Source organism: Corvus hawaiiensis, chromosome 14, assembly GCF_020740725.1.
Source record: "Corvus hawaiiensis isolate bCorHaw1 chromosome 14, bCorHaw1.pri.cur, whole genome shotgun sequence".
NCBI lineage: Eukaryota > Metazoa > Chordata > Aves > Passeriformes > Corvidae > Corvus > Corvus hawaiiensis.
In genome coordinates this window covers 6,482,211-6,502,521 of record NC_063226.1, presented here as the reverse complement: position 1 = coordinate 6,502,521, position 20,311 = coordinate 6,482,211, and the positions used below count along the sequence as shown (strand labels likewise).

At 52.5% G+C, this 20,311-nt stretch overlaps 1 protein-coding gene across 2 annotated transcripts in view; it reads right to left on the bottom strand.

Moving 5' to 3' along the window:
* Positions 1 to 337: 337 nt before the first annotated feature.
* OPHN1 (oligophrenin 1) overlaps positions 338 to 20,311 on the bottom strand; it is a 51,157-nt gene continuing 31,183 nt past the window's right edge. Inside the window, exons 9-24 of one of the 2 annotated variants that reach the window (XM_048318835.1) lie at positions 19,880 to 19,980; positions 18,217 to 18,308; positions 18,025 to 18,103; positions 17,309 to 17,342; positions 15,974 to 16,036; positions 15,000 to 15,074; positions 13,309 to 13,393; positions 12,923 to 12,981; positions 11,415 to 11,520; positions 10,543 to 10,702; positions 6,716 to 6,863; positions 5,451 to 5,747; positions 4,590 to 4,755; positions 3,628 to 3,678; positions 2,863 to 2,913; positions 338 to 2,709 (exon numbers count right to left, since the gene is read on the bottom strand). In XM_048318835.1, the coding sequence (XP_048174792.1) occupies positions 2,871 to 2,913; positions 3,628 to 3,678; positions 4,590 to 4,755; positions 5,451 to 5,747; positions 6,716 to 6,863; positions 10,543 to 10,702; positions 11,415 to 11,520; positions 12,923 to 12,981; positions 13,309 to 13,393; positions 15,000 to 15,074; positions 15,974 to 16,036; positions 17,309 to 17,342; positions 18,025 to 18,103; positions 18,217 to 18,308; positions 19,880 to 19,980 (1,559 nt within the window). In that variant the 3' untranslated portion in view covers positions 338 to 2,709; positions 2,863 to 2,870. The remainder of the gene's footprint in view (positions 2,710 to 2,862; positions 2,914 to 3,627; positions 3,679 to 4,589; positions 4,756 to 5,450; positions 5,748 to 6,715; positions 6,864 to 10,542; positions 10,703 to 11,414; positions 11,521 to 12,922; positions 12,982 to 13,308; positions 13,394 to 14,999; positions 15,075 to 15,973; positions 16,037 to 17,308; positions 17,343 to 18,024; positions 18,104 to 18,216; positions 18,309 to 19,879; positions 19,981 to 20,311) is intronic. The other variant, XM_048318836.1, reaches the window with a different exon arrangement.

Here is a 20,311-nt window from a genome sequence, read left to right as displayed (position 1 = left end):
TGAAGACCACTCCTAAGACAAAACCCTAGACACCGGGAAGCAAGCCACCAGCTGATCGAATGAACTGACTCAAACATCAGCCAATCGATCCTAAGGGGAGGGTGTAGGGGAGGTGATGGGCGGGGTCTTTGGGGTATAAAATGTGGTGTCAAAGCCCTTGAGGCTGTCCGGCTACAGGTTATCTGAAGCCACGGCGGGCGCTGCCCTTTGCTTTGTGTAAAGGCAGACAGCCAATCTAAGCCTCTGATCGTTGTATTAAAGATTTAATAAATTGTTCCCAATTTAAATTGTGAGCGGTCCTTTCTCACAAGAGGAATAAAACACACAGAGATGGTTGTTTCACTTCATGGAAACTTTATAAACACTTGCAGTAACCTAAGCTTGTACACAGCACAATGGCTCTGGGGCTGATGGTGGGGGGCTGCCATGCTGCACGGGGCGATCCCGCGTTCCCAGCTGTCATTCCTGGGCCACTGGCAGCAGGGACAGTGCTCACAGCAGCAGGGATTGGGCCCCACAGCAGCAAGGACTGTACCTCACGGCAGCAGGGATTGGACCCCACAGCCCCCTGCCAGCACAACCAGCACCCCCCACCACTCCAGCTGCTGGTCCCCAGTGTTCAGCTGCACCCACAGGTGCAGGAAAAATCGGCACAGACATACAAGTGACAAAGAACTTTAAAAGTACACCATGAAATACATCTGCAAGAAGCTGCTTCTCCCCACTGCTCATGCTGTCAGACTGAAACCCAACCACCCTTGGATTCTCCCTACCCACAGAGCCTGGCTCTGTCCTGGGGGTCTGTGCTGGGCAGTGGACACGAGCCAGAGGAGGATGTGACAAGCCACTCTTCCCGCAGAATGTCGCCGCCAGAGCCACGTACATTGGCAGTAACTCAAGGACCTTCCCAAACTGACAGGCTTGAAGGGTCCCCAAACAGCAGCCCAAAGCAGGAAAGAGAGTTGGGAAACGCTGGCCTTTTGTGTGGGAACCACAGGCCCAACACCCCACCAGGGCCAGGGGCTGATGTTCTGCAGGCAGGTGGCCCCACTGCCAGGCTGGTCAGAGTGGCTCCCTCCAGCTTCAGCTCCATCCTACCTGTTCAGAGATCCCTGATCAGAACCACTGTGTGTTGTCCTCATGCTGCTGGTGAGGAGCTGCAGCAGGAGGGGCCCAGCACAGCCCCAGGTGCCACCAGTGCACGTGGCACAGCCTCAACTGCCACAGCACAGGGCTGGTTTGGTTTTAAAGCCACTTTCATGTGACAGGTCCAAAGGAGGGAGCAGCTGGGGCGCTGCTGAAGTCAAGGGAGTGAGAGCACCATGGACACGACACACGTGAGTGCCAGTGTGTGACATTCAGCAATAAGAGACATGAGATGGCACAGAGGCAAAGCGCCAGGAGGTGAGAAGGACCTGCTACGGGCAGGACACAGCGCGCTTGAGGGACGGAGCACCCGGGAAGCAGCTGTGGAATGTCTGGCCACTGTTTTGGAAATGCTCTCAGCACCTAAAGAAAACCATTCAAAATGGGGGAGTCATCTTTGGGTGGGTGGAGGAAGCAGGGAAGCCGCTTGCTGCTGTGCACAGCCCTGGAGCTGGGACCCGGCGGCAGCTGGAGCAACAGACAGGCCTCTACTGCTACAGGGCTGCACAGAGGTCCTGGCCAGGGACACCTCCCTGGCCAGTGGACATTAACCACAGGGCCACAGCTGAGGGACAGACTGGACATCTCATACTGGAAATGAATAAACAAGCAAACAAGAAACTGGGCAGTTCTTAGAAAAACAAACCCACAAACAGTGAGTTTCAGATGCTCAGCACCTCTGTGCTGGCCCACCGCAATCACCCAGGATGGACACTTGTTGGTGGGCCTGTGAGAAGTGGATCTGGTGAGTGTGGCTCACATTGGAAGAAGAGGCAGTGGAGGAAGAGGCGGAGGAGGAGCATCTGCTGCTCCCTTGCCCCATCTGCACCCTTGGAGGCTGCTGACCCGAGGGTGCTGCCTGAGAGCTGACCCCAGGCAAGGCTGCGGCTGTGGCTCAGGCCAAGCCCCTGGCCCAGCCACGTCTGTCAGTGCGGTGTCCCAGGCCAGGGACATCCAGGAGGAGATGAGGAGACATCCCAGAGCTGAGCACAGTGGTTCCCCAGCCCCTGCCCAGCCTGCGTCACCATGGGCAGCATTCCCAGGCACGGCTGTTCCACACACTGACACCACAGCACAGCTCACCAAGTGAGGGACACAAACACAAAGGGGCTTCTCAGGGCAAGGGGGCCTGCAGCTGCTCTGCCCTTGCATCCAAACACATGGACTCAGCCCCTGTGCTGTCCAAACACCCTTTTCAAGGTGTTTTCTGAAAGTGAGCAGGTGAACAGGGGCTCCGCTGTCCCTTCCGCAGGTGGTCAGTGTCCCCCAGCCCTGCCCATGCTGCCGTCACCTGTGCAGGCACACGGGCACTGTCACAGCCTGCAGGGAGGAGAGGTGGGAGGGCAGGGAACAGTTCAACACAGATGTGTGGGCAGGACCTGCTCACCATCATGGTCTCCCTCTCCTAATTTCTTGAGCCACTTGTGGCTTGGAAATCATTGTCCAGTAAGATAGCTGCTCTCCAGGACACTGGGGCTGGCAAGGCTCAGCTATGTATGACTCCTGGGTCACAAGCACAGAAAGTCTCCTGGGTCCAGCTGGGCTGAGGTGTGCTTACAAAGCCTGGAAGAAGAAAACAAGCTCTGTGCTCTGTGCAGCAGTGCAAATCCACCAGTAATGGCAGAACCACTGGACTCCCACAACCCCATAAATGCTGACTTTGTATTACATGTCTGCTTTCAGTTTATTATTTGATTTGTTGTCATAAACACGTACCTTTACCCTCAGCTCTCATCACTTGGGATCCTGCCTTGGGGTGATGAAGAACTGGATAAAAGGAAGTAGAAAAATAGAGAAAATAATGAACGCAAGAAGCAAGCTCCAACTCAGCTCCACGAGCTGCTCGAGGCTGGGTAATGGGCAGGGAGGGGTCTGTTTTGCAATAGAACAAATGATTTCACCTTCAGCACCAGCAGCAGGAGTTCTCAGACTTACACACAAACCTGCTCTCCCTTGGGCAGAGGCTGGCAGCTTTTCAGAGCAGGAAGCTGGAGCTTATTTGGGCAAATGTTATCATAAATGGCACCAGCCGCCACTCAAAGCCAAGGGCTTTGGTGCCTGTGCTGTGTCCCCATAACCCCCTAGCTCCCTGTCTGCATAACCCCTGTGCTGGCCCAGCCATGCTCTCTTGGCAGCTGCTGAGACCTAACTAGCCCTCATCACCTCACTCATGCCCTGATCTTCCCACTGAGCTGGAGTACAATGGGCACTAACTACACCACTAGATCCACACACATGGTAACAGGGATCCACAGGATGTTTCTCACTTTTCAGATTTAACTTACCAAGTCTGCATCTAGACTCACATTTTACACTTTGTGCTCCTTGTTTAGTTTCAGCATTTTAGCTGAGCCCCTCAGCTGTTTGTGAGAACGAGACAAGGCAAGCCTGGGGCTGGGGCTGTCTGTGCTGGCTCTGCCTCAGAGCCTGTACTGCAGGACTGCTGCTCTCCACATGCCACCTTCCTGGTGCCAGCCTTACCTGCCTGTTCTTCGGGAAGCTGTCTCAAAGAACTTGGTCCTAGAGGCCACCCTGCAAAGAAAACAGAAGTCTCTCTTCTGATTTGACAATTTGCTAATGAGATCTGCTCTGTGCCAGGGGAATGAGCTGTAGCATGGACAGAACTGCAGAGATCACCTTCAATTGACAGTTCTTGTGCCAAGGCACAGCCGGGCTCCTTCTGCACCCACTCCACCCTCACACCACCTGCCAGCGCTTTGGCTGGGCTGCTTATAGAACCACAGAATCATGGAATCATTTAGCTTTGGAAAGATTTCCAAGATCATGAGTCCAACCTTTGACCAAACACCACCACACCAACTAAGCCATGGCACCGAGTTCCACATCCAGTCATTATTTCCATGCTATTGCCTATAATCCCATACGCATCCATCCCCTTTAAGATCTTTCCTTCAGTGTTTATGTGCTCCTGCCCGTGCTCAAGAAAGAGAAGTTCTCCCAGGCAGTTCTGGCACAGAACTGACCCTCATGGCACCTTTTGTTTTCTTTTGGTTAATTCCCACTTAATCCAGCAGGGTTTCTGAGTCTCTTAAAATCTGAAAGAAACCTGAGAATGAGAAGAAGCTGAACTCCATCCAGTTTCCTTAAGCAGATCCAAGCTGGATCTTGTCCTGCCCCAGAAAGTGTCTGGTTCAAGAAGTTTGCTGGGGGCAGGAAGGGGCTCAGCTCCACTGACCCAGGAACAGCAGGGAAGGGGATGGGACAAGGCTCAGCCCTGGGGCTGTGCTTGAGCAGCTCCAAAGCTTTGTGTATGTCTTTGCTGTGGCCCCACTCCCCTCCCAGCTGTGCCCTCTGCTCAGCTTTCCAAGTGACACTCAAACCTGCACTCGCACTGGTGCCAAGGGGACATCCACAGGCTCCAGCCACTGAGCCCCCAGGTGTCCCTGCCGACACCATGCACCCACCACGGGCTGCTGGCTTACACAGATGAGGGCATCTCCTCTGCTGTCCCTGCTATCAGATCTGGCCTCTGCTCCAGCTTTGGAGGGATGGGAGTCCGGCACGGAGGATCCGGAGGTCTCACAGGGGGACGCGTTATCACGGGCTTATCACCATGGGAACGTGGCTTAGGGACACCGTCACAATCACCTGCAGGGATGGAGATGACAGACACTGAGCAGGAAGCTTTGGCAGAGGCCAGATATTTATGAAGGGACACTGTACAGGTCTGTGGGTTTAGTTGTGTCCCTCTGCCTCAAAACACCCTCTCATTGACAGTGGCCAATAGCCAGAATAGAGGGACAGAGTCCAGGGAAAGGAAGCTGCCATACTACCTGCCCCAGCACAGCCTTCTTGGCACTGGAAACAGGGGCTGGAGCTGCACCTGCAAGGACAAACTGAATGTAGCTGCTGACTGTGAAGTTGGTATTTCCTGGGAATGACAGGTGTTCTTAACCAAACCCTGTGCAGTGCCGCTCTGCAAAAGGAAGAGGAACAGCACAAACTGGTGATTTCTGCACCTGAGCTTTTATCCTGGACAATGACACTACCTGTCCTCTCCTCTGCTGCTTTTTTTCCCCAAGATCCAGCCAACCCTGCTATTCACCTAACCCTTCAAATACTTTAAGGGTCAAGGCAACACGGAATGAGTGTCAGACTTTACCTTGTGCCCCATGCCTTAGGCTGTTCTGTTCTCCCAGCCCCTCCTGCTGAGCTACCTCAAGAGGACTCAAGAGGAGAAGCCCACCATCCACTCCAGGGAGGGCTGACTCGGGCACCTCGGGCTTCCCCCGGGAGCAGGGCACTCCTGCCTGGCTCTGGCCAGGCTCCCGGCGCACACTCACCCTCTCTGCCACAGATGCCCGGCCGGGGCGCCGGTCTCCTGGCCTGCAGCGTGGCGGTCCTCAGGGCAGGGCTGGTCACCACCCCGTTGGCTGCCCTGCCACCCGGCTTCGCCCCGCCGTCCTGCAGCCTGTTCACCAGCTTCCCCAGCTCGGGCTCGGTGCGCGGCTGGGGCCGGCTCTCAGCAGGGGGACGCCCCGGCTCGTCCCCCCCTGGCCGGGGCGCGGGCGGGCGGCTGCGGTGCAGGGGCTTGGGGGCCTCCACGCCGCCGCCGTTGGGGGTCTGGCCGAGCCGCTCTGCTGCAGAAACAAGGGGGCACGGAGCCGTGGGGTTAGTTGTGTACCGCACCTGATGTCCCTCCAAAAGCCATTCGTCCCAGCCCTCTTGCTGCGCTACAGACCCAGGAGCCGGAGCTCTACTATGAACTCGACTGCTCCCTGCAGCCTCGGAGCGGTCCAAGGAAAAAGCTCCTGCTCCCAGGTCGGGGAAGCATTGAAATGCAAAGCCAGCCCCACCTGCATTAGCAGTCTGGGGGTTTTAAAGAGCAATGTGAATCAATCATGTTTTGCCAGTGTCACAAAATGCACTTTATACCTAAACATCATCAAAGCTCTGAAAACTAATGGAGAAAGGGACTTTCCATCTCTTTGGTGACTATGGAATCAGGGCACAGCCTGCAGTGACAATTAGAGCAAATCAGGTCCAGAAACATGATTTTAAGCTGATGTGCCCTTTAACATTATTATAAGGACTTCAGCATTTCCTTACAGTCAGCCGGATTTAACAGCAGAGAGGAACTTCATCTAGAAAATACTATCACAGGGTCCTGAAAAAGTTCGTTGGAGTTCTTGCTCTGGATGGGGAACTGCCAGCAGCTGAGCCGGCTTGAGACCTCCTTGGGCCTCCCACAGCACAGCCCTCCCTGGCTACCATCTCAACTCCCCATGCAGTTCCTTTTGCACCTTTGCCTCTGATGCCACAAAACCGTTCCTCTGGGCCTCTCCTGTGCAAGAACCAACCTTAGTTTAGCTAATGGAGAATGCGGCAGAGGTAGCAGAAAAACCCAAATCCCGCAGAGTCTGACTTGTGACATGATGTATGAGTGGTTTTGACTTTCCTTTCTCTCTGAACAGCCCTCACTGCCTGCTGTGTCCAGGACCCGGGAAGTGCAGCTGTACTGCTGTTACCTCCATTGCTCCTGGAAAGGTGTTACAGGAAGCAGGAGGGGCGAGAGGCAGGTAAGGCATCAGGGAACAGCCGGACTGACCTCCACTCTCCTCCACAGAGGCTTCGAAGAAGACAGGTCTTTCCCTCAGGGGACGCTTGGAGATGGTGATGGGTTTGTGCCGCCGGGCAGCCACCCTGGGTGGGGGCACCGGGGGGGCTGTGGTGTCCTCTGGGGGGCCAGAGTAGATCTGTAAAGGGAGACACGTTCGGGTGACCCAACACAAAGGGGCCGCTGCCTCACCTCCCGCTGCAGGTGCTCCCACCCAGCACAGAGGGGGACAGTGGCCACCACAACACTCTCCCCACCACAGCACTGTCCCCACCACTGACACTGTCCCCACCACAGCACTGTCCCCACCACTGACACTCTCCCCACCACTGACACTGTCCCCACCACTGACACTCTCCCCACCACAGCACTGTCCCCACCACTGACACTGTCCCTGTGGCTCAGCAGGAAGATCACAAACACAGACAATTTGTAGAAGCAAATTCTCCTGGAGCAGATGAGAGAGGCTTTGAGGCTTTGGAGCTGACAGCTCCTGAGCAACATCAAGACTCCCACCATCGAAGAGGTACAATCCCTGAAACACCCAAATCAACCTTGCATTGATTCAGATCTAACACTAAAACCCTTCAGCTCTTGGCTTACAATGATGCGTTTGGCACCAGGAAATTACCTGGGATGAAATACTGGCATACAAACAATGCTACTGAGGAGTTTTATCTCCTTTTCTCACTGGTCATTAATTGAGAAGTTCTTATTTATGTCAGGGTTTTTTTTAAGAGCTGAAAAAGAATTACATCTGAAGAGCTGAAACATCATATCAAGGCTCAAAGCAGCTGCTCTTGTGTTCTTCCCAGGGATGTTAATTGAAGTTTTATTAGGGATTTAAAGCCTGAGTTACTGTGGAGGGTTGGCCTGAGCTGCTGAGCCCAGAGGCTGTCCTGGGAGATGTGGAGCTGGTCCCTTCCTGGCTCCAGCCCAGAGAAGGAGAGCTGTGCTAGCCCCACCGCCATGCCAGGTCACCACACCCTTGGGCCACACTTTGATATGGAAAAACAACTTTATTGCATCACCCAGAAAAATCTTAACATGAAGAAATGTAACATTCTGCTTTGATTACATGCCTCATTTTGGTAATTCAAACCAAAAGTATATTCCTTCTTCTCCACGCCAAAGAGCAGGCCTGGGAGACCAAAATGGGGGATGGGAGAGGAAAACATGTCCCTAGTTTAACCTCCTTGGTCCCAAGTGTGTGCCTGGGGAGGGCAGGCAGTGGCCGATGGCTCCCCACACCCCATGGTCAGGCTGCTCTGGCCCAGCCTGGGCTGGCTTGGGATAAATCTGTGTGCTGGGTCCAGGCTTTGCTCCCGACACCCTGGTTCACTCTGCATGAGGAGAGGAGGAACAACACAGCATCACAGAATGGTTCAGGCTGGCAGAGCCCACAGGGGGTCATCTGGTCCATCCTCCCTGCTCAGCAAGGGTATCCTTAAAGCAAATGGCACAGGATTGTGTCCAGACAGTTCTGGAATATCTCCAGTGAGGGAAGATTCCACACCCACTCAGGGAAAAAACCTCCACACTTATGGTTTGGTGGCACAGGGCTGGCTCACTGCCTGCTGGGCTCTGCCCTGGGCAGGGGCAGGACATGTTCCCCACTCCAAAACACAAGGTCTGGAGCACCCTCTCTGCCTGGATTCAGAGGGACTTGCTGTGACATAACAGCCCATGAATTAAAAGCAGCAGCTCGTGTATTATTAAAGCAGTAAAGGATTGCCTGCAGGAGGGAACTTTTTTGGAAATATCAACCTCATCCTTACATCCTGACCAGAATCCAATCCTGCTTTTAAAAGAAACATTAAGCTCCCCAGGGACACTTATACAGGTACCAGAGAATACTGTTTTCAACACCTGAAACCCAAGCTAAACCCACCACAAACGACTCTGTTTAAGACGTGGGTGCAGGCTCTGATTTACGTCTAATTGAAAATCCAAGTTAAATAACCTAAAAGTACCAAGATATTGACAGACCCTCACCTTAAGTAGGTTTGTACAGGGAAGGAGAACAGTCAACCTATTTAATTTAACCACGGCATTGAAACATGAGCTGTGGAAAAGCAATTATCCAGAAACACTTCATGAATAGTTATTTTGTCCTCCGAGTCTTCAGATTGTACCATATAACCCACATCCCCTCTTCCTCCAGACTCATCTGAGCTGTTTGCTCATGTGTGAGCTGAAGATTATCTCGGCTCCAATGCTGAACTTATAAACTCAACCTAATAAAAGTGACTAATCTAACCTTATTGCTGGAGAAATTAAAAGCAAGCAAAAGGACATCTGTCTTAATTAAAGTTGTCATCCCAGCTCTCAGAGGTGGCAGGGTATGTTGATTCAGACTGTGCCTCAGGCTGTACGGAGGGGAGCACAGAGCCTCATCTGTGGAGTGAGCGTGTGAGATCCCAGACACAAACCAGTGCCCGTTTTTCTGTGGGAACTTATTACAAGTGTTCATAGAGACCTACAAAGGAATTGGCTGGTGTTTCCGTGAGCTTCTGGTGTGGGTACTCAGAAGCCTCTCTGAGCTCTTTCATCCTGTTTCAATCCTTGGCATTACAGCTGACTCCCACCACCTCATCTGGTCCCATACCCCCACGTAGTCCTCACCTGGTTGCTCTGGCTCCACATCCCTGTTGCAGAAACCTTGCTATTCCAGCTTTGGCTGCCTCTTCCTTTTCCAAATGGAGCTTTGCTCCCGCCCATGTGCTGCCCTGTATGCCGGCAGCTGCCTCAGCCCCCTCACAGCAAACAGCATCCCTGAATGAACGGCTCCACCTGCTTCCTGCCCCTAAGGCATGAGAGAGGTTTGGATACCGTGTACTCTGCTGTGAAAAGCTGGAGGAGCAAACTCACTCGTTGGAACCCAGAACTGTTACCAGGGCAGTAGTCTGCTCCCTGCTTGGGATCTGCTGCTCTGGATGCAAGCTGGATGCTCCAGCTTTCAATACTAACACCCAGCTTTTGTTATCCCCCAGCCACCTGACACCCCTGAGTCAGTGTCGGGTATTGCTGAGAGCAAGTGTGAGCACAGACACAGTGCAATATTCTGCTTTGCAAAGACAGAACTCCACATGACAAAGCTGCTGTCTGCACATGCATCTTCAGCACCACCCCAGCAACCAGATCCTGGCTGGGCACACGGGTGATACCCAGGCTGAAATACCCAGCGCAAATCCATGGAAGGCAGATGAGACTGGAGGCTCTCCAGGGCCTAGGGCCACAGGCACCAGCCTCAGCTCCTCCGACCGCTCCACCCCTGGCAGCAGCTCCCTCAGACTCCCCCTCACTCCACAGAACACCTCCTCAGACTCCCCATACCATCTCCACATTGTCCCTGTATCTGCATCTGAATGCATCCACAGCTGAATTACTTTCATCAACCGTTCAACACTTGTCTGCTCTAGGTTTTTTCCACTGATTCAACAGTTATGCAGTGTCACATCTTGGACTGTGCCCATTGAAACCAATTCTGCTCTGGCCTAGCTCCTGTCTAGAAAAGGAAAGAGTGGAGCCCTGTAATGTCCAGTCATACAATAGTGTTTTTTCAATAAAGCTTCCCCTTATTTAAAAAGAAAAGGCAAAAATGCCCAGACTCGCTGTTTCCTCTGGGACCAGATAACACCAGCACTGAGGAACACACCTGCTACCCTTTGCTTCCTCCTGAAGCCTTTCAGAGCAGCGTGTTACATAAAGCCAGCCCAAGGAGACTCCAGAAGGAGCCAGAGTGCTGCCAGTTGCCACAGCAACAGTCTGCAGGAGCAGGCTGGAGCAGCCAGAGCTGCTCTGGGGCTGCCCCGTACCTTCCCAAAGTGCTCGATCAGGATCTCGACCACGATGTTTTGGAACTTGATGTTCATCATCGCTGCCACAGTGTCCTCCTGTGCTCGCATGAGGGTGGGCCCGAAGATCACCCCCATGTTGGACGGTGACATCAGATTCTCCCGGCTGTGCTCACAGACGCTGCAGAGAGCAGGGGAAGGAGGAATAGAGTTTGGCTTGGTTTGCTTTTTCCAAACAGATCTTATTCCAAGAAAAAAACCCAAAATCCCAGATACATTAAGAATCAGTCATTCAATTTTCTTTGTTGTGTTTCAGGAGAGTTTGTTTCCCAGCAGTGACAAACATGGCTCTAGCTCTGACACACAAGTTTGGCTCGGACAGATGCTGGAGAGAGCAATGTGCTGACAGCATCTTTATTTGATCTCTTCCCACTCCCAGCTCCTCTTTAACTCTGTAATCAAAAGTTATCTGCAAAGCATATACACAAAAGGAATGATTTAATTCCAATACCCTTTTTATCCAGAATTGACTTCTGGCTTTAATTTTCCCTCTCTCTGAAGGAAGAGAACTGAATATAAGGGAGCACACTATGGTGTTTGCAACAAATCTCTGAGGGGTGACAATTTACAGCCCCTGCTCTCAGAGGACATTTTCATTTTTAAATCATTTCCTGCTCTGTGCATGTCTGAAAGGATGGAAGGAGCAACCAGAAAGAGAAGCATCACTTGACACAGAGGGCAGCAAGGATAGTCACCCCCTTTGTGCAATCCACATGGAAAGTCCCAAGGAGACTACGGTGGATAAAATTTTGCAAACCTGACCTCCCAGAAAGGCTTGTTCTGCTGATTCCATTATTCTCTTTCTTTGGTTTTAGAGGAAAACATCTACTTACTTGACGAGGTGCTGGATGAGGAGTTCTAACATCTCCCTGTTCTTGTCAGGCAGTTTATAGACCAGTGCATGAATGGCTCCCAGCCTGTAGTCCAGGTTCTCGGACTCTGGAAAGCAGGAACACAAAGAAGAATTTGTACCCAACACTTTCAAACTAAATACACCAGGGAAATATAAAGCCAAAGGAAACCTGTGGAAGCTGTTCCCTGCACAGCATGGGAGCGATGGGGAGCAGAGGGAAGTGAGATTTCATAGCAACAGGATGAACACTGTGAGAAACAATATGAAGTGGAAAGAGGAAGAAATGGAGCTTGAAAGGGAGCCCAGGGACACATGCCAAAAGAGGCTGGGCATGGGCAGGTCCTCCCCTTCGCACCCTTGTCCCACACACCTGGGAGCACACAGCTTCCCTCTGGGAGTCCTATCAGCCCAGAGAGCTCTGACACTGAACAACACCTAAAATATCCTGCAGGGCAAAAACCTAAGTCCCTGAGCCAAAGAAGTCACCCTTAGAAGCATAAATAATCAAGAAACAATAAAATACCTGGTGTGAGAAGAATGGTGTGGGGTCTGGGTGGCTGGGAAGCTCAATGGTGCAAGTTTCTGAGGGAGGGCAGGGAAGGGACAAAGGTCTTGCCCACACATCATGGGCTTAACCAGCTCTGAAACTAATAAATCCTGGGCTTGACCATCTTCAGCAAGTGGTGGAACATTTCCCTTTCCAAGAAAGAATGTGTGTTTTTCATTCTCCAGAGGGACACATGAAGAAGAAGTGGGCACTCTCCCAGTGACTTCTGGAGGCACAGTGAGGTGAGGGATGCTCTAATGTCACACATTTCCAAATGCCAGCACTCCCATGCTGATGGTGATGACCAGCTCCCTGCATCCGTCTCCCTCACAGGGCTCACAACTGTCATGGCTCATCTGCAACAGCCACAACGAGGTGACAGCTGAGGACCGGCTGGCTCAGCACAGGTGAAGCCCTGGCACTACACCTCTGCTTCTTGCCTGACCTCTGTTATTCCCAACCGTGACTCAATCCAAACAACTACAGCAGAGAAATGTCTTCCATGTGCTGGTAGACACTCTGTTTTCAACATCCCAGGACAAATTTCACAACCTAAAGGGAATACCTACTTATCTGAGTGGCAACAGTACCGTCTCATTCCCTCACAGGTTTTAAAATAAATATATCAATACTAGGGGGAAACAATTCTTGTGGCACACTTGAGCTGCTTTCAAGTGAGTAATATCCTCTGGCTCTCCAGACCCTCCAAAAGCACAAGACCCTGTTTGAGGGAAGGGCACTGCAGTAGCAAAGGAGGGAAGGGAACACCCAGCACCACATCCCCCGCACAGATGAGCACTCGGAGGAGAGGGTCACTGCTCTTTCTACAGGTGAAGCAGCTGGACACCACGGGCTGGCAGAGCTCTGCCAAGTGATTTTGATGGACTCTGGCTGGGGAGAGCAGGGCCAGGGACCATCAGTGGGGCAGCTGTGGGACTTACTGGCAGCCAGGACCAGCTCTTTGTGGAGCTTGTACGTCATGACGGGTTCAGACAGGTTCCTGCAACAACCAGAAAGAAAACTGAGCTCTGCAGGGCATTGTGACCCACTCGTGACCCATCTTGAACTGATGGGCAAACTGGCTCATCCCTCAGTGCCACCAGGTCCCAGTGGCATCTCCCTCTGCAGTCAATATCACTGAAACAGCTCATCCCATGGGACTGGGGGGTTCTGCAACACCCATATTTATCATTCCTCTTCCCAAAGCCTTTGTCGCTTTGCCCTTTTCAACAGCCAGATGTGGATATCTGGCAGCTCATTGCACCTTTCATGTGGATTAGCCCCAGCCCCCTTTGCCTCCTTGGGCAGGTGTGACCTGCAGTGCTACCTGAGATAGAACTTCAGTGAGCTGGTAATGGTCTTGATGTCCCAATCCCCACTCTGGAGATCCACATCCCCGGGGCATTTGGGATCTGGAGGAAGAATGAAAAGATTTTAGAATGAAGTTCATTTAGAGGTTGCTAATAAACAGTCTGGTTGTGGTGGGGGTTTCCCCTTGAGACACACGAAGCCACAGCAGCACACAAAGAGAGCTCCTGATTCCCATGGCTGGGAAAAGCAGAACACCAGCACCAGTGTCAGGATTTTTGGAGAGGCTGGGGAGCAGTGCTGATGAGGGACAAAGAGGGAACACCAGGTAAAATTTAAGCAGTGCTGAAAAGTCACTGAGAGCATATTCTCTACTGTTTATTTTTTCTCAAGGCTGGCAGAAACAACAACGCATTTCAACAGGTCCAAGACAAGCTTTCTGACATCCAAAGTAATCTGAATGCCAGCTCCAATCCCTCATTTGCAGCTACTCCCCTGAAGGCTGGTCTGGAAGCATTCCCTCTTGCTGCACGGAGAGGGGAGCTCAGCAGCATGGAAGTACAGTTTGCTCCTGCCTACCCAAAATAAACCACATAATGTCTGTGGAGCCATGAAGTGAAAGATGTGGTTGTAGGATGGGGGAAGCTGGACTACAGAAATAAACAGCAGGATTTATGTTTAAAAATAAATAGGACTAGAGATTTTAAAAAAAATTAAATCTATCTCCTTAGAGTGGTTAAGGATGAAATGCTGCTGCAGCAGTTATTTCTGTGGTGTTGGGCTTCCCATTGTGCATTCATATGCAGTGGGATGGCAAGTGGTTTACCCAGACCCATGCAGATAAACAAAACAAAAAGCCACTCACTGGTGGGATTCAGAGGAGAAAACCACAGAGGAGGGTGAGAATCAGCAGCAATAGAACCTGAGGCTCAGCAATGAGTCATAGGCCAGTGGAACTGGGCAGATGCCTGAAGTCATGGCTCTGTGAGAATCGGGCACAGCCAGACACCAGTACAAACCAGGGTTTTAATAAACAACATCCAGAGTAGAAGCAATAGGAAACAACCACCAAAGCCTTTGAATGCTGCATTAAGATCAGATGTCTGAGCTGGCGTGAGCCCGAGGCATGCAGGCAGCGAGGTGAATGCAATCCCTGCCCTGTGCTCCAGCCCTGGTCAGGGCTGGGGAGGATGTCTTGGCCTTGGGCAGGTGGGGATTGACCCCAGAGGTCCCCCAAGAGGCTCGCAGCTGACCATGAGGTGAGGGTACAATGGCCTCACCCAGGGCCCAGCCCAGAAGTGCCTGTCCTGACACAGAGAAGCGCTGCTGAGCCCCACAACCTGCCCAGACTATTAAGACTGTCCCCAGTTGCCAAGCTTGTGTGACAGGCAGATCCAGCCATAGGAAGGCCTGCAGCAGGAATGCATCCATTGACTTCTGAACATGTACATTGACTCCTCAACATACACACTGCACACAGTGAGGTGTCCCCATCCTTCCCGAGAAAAACCTTACACCAGGGTGGAGGGCTCCCTGCGAAGGCCACCTTCCCAGTCCAGCTCATCATGTTATCCCAGGAAAGAAGGGGAAAATGAGCCTCAGAGGGGTCGCAGGGACCAAAACGCCTGCTGGACATTTCTCACTGTGGAACCCGATCCTCTCTGTCCCTCACAAACAATTCAAGAACAGGACAGAATAATTAATTCTTACCAAAAAAGGCATTCAGCAACTTCTGCACCTGGATATTGCTGCCAACGGTCCGGTACACGCCCTCCGTAGTGATTCCTAAGAGGACAAAGCCAAGAGCGTTAGCCGAGGTTTCCCGCTGGTGGTCCAAAAGCCCCATCTAGTGGAACTGTTTTCCTGCTGCTGGGCTCTGTCCCACAGCCCGGGCTCTGTCCCATATCCCGGACTCTGTCCCATATCCCGGGCCCTGTCCCACTCCCCGGGCTCTGCAGGCAGGGGCTCCACTCACCCCCAGCAGCTGTGGCCACCAGCACCACCGTGGTCACCATGTCATGGTCAGGTGAGCACAGCCAGGGCATGGGACACGCCAGCCCACATACCCCATGTCTGGGGGGTGCTGCTTTGTCATGGGTTTGCTCAACCCCTCACAGAAGACAAACACATTGAAAGAGAATCTGAAAACACTGGCCAGTGCTGGGACAGGCAGAGCCACTGCTTCTCCTGGCTCTGCAAGCAGGGTCTTTGTGCCCCTGCTGGCCTTGGCTGCCACAGCCCCAGAAATCTGGAGATGAATCCAGGCCCCCATCTCACATTGGTGATGTTCACTGGATGTTCACTGGTGCAGGCTGGACAATATGTGACAGCCCAGAGGATGAGCTGCCACCCTGCCACCTGCTTCTGCTGCTTCACAGACTGGGGCTGAAGGAGCCTGTAGCCACCCTCGGCCGCAGTGCTGGAGCTGTTCTCCTGCTGCCCAACAGTGGGTGTGCTCAGGGCCAAAACTGAGAAAACCATGAGCAAAACCAGCATGAAGATAGAAATACAACCCCAACCAACTTGGTACAACATTCCCGACCACGTGGGACTTCTGCTCCCGAAGAACACGCATTCCTCAGCTAGAAGCTGAAGTGCCGTGTCAGTGACTAACACTGTACTGCAGGAACTGCAGGGTAACTCAAGGCCATGGGAAGAATGGCCAGGCCGGGCGAGCTCCTCACCTTTGGTCTCCACTGCATTGATGCACTTCCGAACAAACTTGAAGCCGACCTCGTTCAGCTCCACTGTTTTGGACAAGGAAGCTGTGTTAGCTGACTGAGCACTCCTGGAGAGCCCTGAGACACCCCCAGCCCCAGCCCCAGCCCCTCTTGGCACCCGGAGCTGCAGTGCCCCAGCACAGCAGTGTGTTCACACCTGCACTGCATCCCCTACATCCTCAGGAAAACACTGGCATTCTGGACATCCTGACAAGGAGTTATTAGTTCCGTATGTTCTCCCATTTTTCCTCGAATGTATTATGAGTTGCAGCACTGCTCCCTACACCCTCTCTGTGTTTAATAATAATTGCAAATTGGTGTTTAATAATAATAATAGTGTAAATAATTTGGATTGTGTCTGATAAAGACTTGAATAATCACTTCCAGAGCAAAATCTATAGTTAAAGCTCTTCCCCATCATGGGACTGTGTAATTTCTGCTTACTTACATCACGAGGATTAAAAAGCAAAACCAATCCAGCTTGATGTGCTGAGGAAAGCTGAGCACAGGGCTTGTTCCACTGATCTGGGGAATCCTATGGCATCCCTGCATTTTCAGCAGGTGGTTTATACTGGTTGCTCTGAGCAACAGCAACATCAAGCTCAGACGTCTCTTAGCCCTGCCCTAGAAATAAGCACAGACCCACCTGGTGCTTGATACTGAGGGCTATGATACCACTGTAATTCTTATCAGCTCTAATCTATTACAAAGAGAGAATGTTTATTCACTGAGACCCAAATCACATTCCTCCCAGTGAGTGATGTGAACACGGCCACACAGGTTTGTGCTCATGCTTCTGGGAATGCTCCCTCTGTGCTCATTAGAGCCAGCTAGTTACAGTGCTGATGAAGTGAGCTCTGAGACAGAATGCAGGTTTCACCCAGCTAACAGAGCCCCAAAGGGTTCCAGGGCTCTGCAGGGTACACCCCACTGCTGCAAGAGGGGACATGGGACACGGTGGTGGGTGGGAGATCCAGGAACTCAATGCCACCTCTATTGCCCTATTACAATCTTTGTTAAGATCTCTCAGAATCTCTCACTGGGGTCTGGAGGTGCAAATTGAACCTTACATCCCGCTACTCCTGGCTAAATAAAAACTGCTTGCTGCAGTTCTGTGCGACTTGTTCTTATCTGGGCTCAGTGCCAGCCACTTGTGGTACAAGAACAGAAGTGACACTGCTGTCATGGAGCAGGAACACTGCTACTCAGCAGGAATTGAGGATAAGTGTATCTGCAAGGAAAACCCTGCCTGGCCTCGAGGCTGTGAGAGCCCAAAGAACAGCAACAGAAGTGACTCACTTTCTTCCTGCTTCGTGATGGGACTGTGATAAATCTGAAAAAGGAAGAGGGAATGGGGTAGCAAGAAACAAAAGTATCAGTATGATTTGGTATTTATTTCTGAAAGAAAATGCAGCATCCCATAAATCACCCGTAGATCACCTGTGAGTCACTCATAAATCACCCATAGATTACCCAGAGGCAATCACAGCCAAAAAGACAATGTCCCATAGAAATGTCATTTTATAATAAGGCAAGAACCCATTATCTGCACAACAAGGAGCTTCTGCTGCCTCCCTGCATTTCAGTGGGGCACCTATTGCAAGGGAAATTCTCTGTTCTGTAGGCAAACCGCAGGGCTCTGAGCTTTGCTCAGACTGAAGGAAGGAAACACCAGTAGGCACAGAAAGGTGGGAGAACACGGGTGCAGGGTGGGCAGTGACATCTTCGAGAAGGTGGCTAAGAGCAGGGACAGACAGACAAAACATCATCTCCGGCAGGTAGTGAGGAGCAGGAACAGGAGCGAACCAGCCTCGGAAAGGCCGGTTCTCAGGCGGGCTGGCACAGCAAGGGAACATCCCCAGATTTAAGGGGGAAACCCAAAATCCCCAGTGGTAGCCGAGGGAATGGCATGGAGCCCATGGCGATCGTGCAGCGCTGATCCCGAGCAGCACCCGCCGGCAGAGGACACTGCTCGGCAGCGCATTCCAGCTGGGAACAGCTCCAGGAACACTCACCGGCTCCTTCCCGTCCATGGCCTCCATCCACAGCCTTCGGTTGGCTTCTGAGAGCGCCTGCAGCGTGATGGTCCCGGACCTGCGCGGAATTCCCCCAGCGACAGGCAGGGAAAGGAAGAAAAGTTGTTTTTAATAGACTTCAGAAAGGGATTTGCTGCAGCCCGTGGGGTTTGGGGATGCGAAGCCTCTCACCTTTCATTAGTTTCAATGTCAAAACAAAACCTTTTGTCTATGGAGTCAGTCTTTCTCCTTACGCAGGATTTCAGGGTCAGGTCCAGGGTGCCCTAGGAGAGAACATGAATGCCAAGGTGAGAGGACAGTAACATGGGAGATTTCAGGCTCCTCAGGCCCCTCAGCTGCAGCCCAGCATGGCATTGCCCATGGTGTGTGTCCTGACATTCCGATGGCATTGGTACCAGGAGCACAGGTAGTCCTCCCACCATCATCACAGGTAGAGATAAGAGGCTCCGAGTTCCAGGCTTGCTCTCAGCCAGAGAATGTCCTGGACTTCCCAGCACTACCCCACACAGCAGCACTCTGCCTCTACAGTGCTGGAACACTGCTCCAATGAACCCAGGGAGGCACTCCCTGGCCTCTGAGGCCAGGACCACGCTCACCCATGCTCTGACACAGCTGAGTCCTAATTTTCATCAGGGCTGGTCATCAGTACCAATTACCCACACCACCAATGGTCCAAATGGCTTTACACAAATTCTGTGTGGCAAACAGATGTATGTTTGCTCCTCCCAGATAGAGCAGCGCCCCCCTCTGGAGGGGCTCAGCTCTGGCCCTGGGTGTTCATGTCCCTGTGCTCTGCAGCAGAGTCAATTCATAATTTGATTGTGGGTTTGTGGCCAGCTGTGACCTGACGGTGCAGGCTACCAGACTGCCAGAGTTTGGGAAAGGCACTAAGTTTTCCAAGCTCTTATCTGCAGTAATGGGCCTTCCTAGACATGCTTATGGCATAAATGACAACAAATCTCTCCATACAATAGTCTGGACATTTCTTTGCCCAGCTCTCTGCCAAGGGGTTGCAAAACATCTATTTTATTTTCCTGCTGCAGTGTGCAGAGCCCTGCCAAAACCAGACCATGAGCTCACACACTGGAGCACACACGCCTGGCTGGGAAGGCCCCAGGGACCTGCTCCATGGCAGAGGAGGGTGGGGGACTCAGCTGGAGGCACTGGCTGTGCTCCATCCTCCCATCCCTCCCCTGTCACGTGGAGGGACTGAGGGAACTCCTAGACTTTGGTAAACCAAAGCACTTTGTGAAAGAAGTAGCTACCCAAATTGCCACCATAGTGCAGTTTGGAGCTGCACTGTTGCCCTCTCCTTTCCCAACACTGTCCCAGTCTCACAGAACCAGTGCTGAGAGGACAAATCAAACCACAAACCAATGCCGTGAGCACATGCCAAGGCAAGGGAATGCTGCATTTAGAAGCAGTGACTCCTGTAGTAACTTGAGTCATTCATGCACTTCAGTGGCTGCCACAGTTCTTGTGGCTCCCAGCCCTTGTGCATGGGGAAGGATCAACATCAGCTGGTCTAGAGAGGCACAAGTTTCACCCCAGACTGAACTCATGAGCCAGCACTGGCCAGTATTGCTCGCATCACACGACCCACATCTGCTGCCAAACCCTGCAGGGCCTGGGCTCCCAGGGACACCTGAGTGAGACCTCTCCTCGTGGGGGTGCCTCTTCTGGGTGACACCAAACTGCCCTGTGCAGGCAGGGAGGGGTCAGAGCCCACCCCTCTGCTCTGTGGCACACGCAGGGTCAGCCCTCACGGGACGGGAGGCCATACGTGGGAAGGTGGGCTGGTGGTTGGGCCAATGTTTGCAGATGTCCAACTCACTTGCTTAGCTCCAGGCTTCTGGTCTATGGGCGTCATCCGTAAGGTTTTTGCCTCTTTCTCGTACTGGCAGTAATACTTCACCCAGGAGATGCCCAGTGCCCCTGTGGAACACACAAGAGGCTGCAATCAGGGACAGGGAGGTAGCTGGATGCAGCCAGCAAGGCATGGTCAGTGTTGCCCACATGTCCTCCCTTCTCTGGGGATGGACACTGACAGCCCCGGGGGACATCTCCCTTGCAAGTGTCTCCGTGGGCAAGAGCCAGGAGGAGAAGAGAAGGAGAGGAGGAGGTGAGAAGGGAGAGGAGATGAAGAGAGAAGCAGGAGGAGAGGAGGAGGAGAGAGGGAGAGAAGGAGAGGACACAGGGCAGCAGCTGCCTCCAGCACCCTCCCAACTCACTGCTGGAAAAAGGGCATTTGTGGGACTCTGGTCAC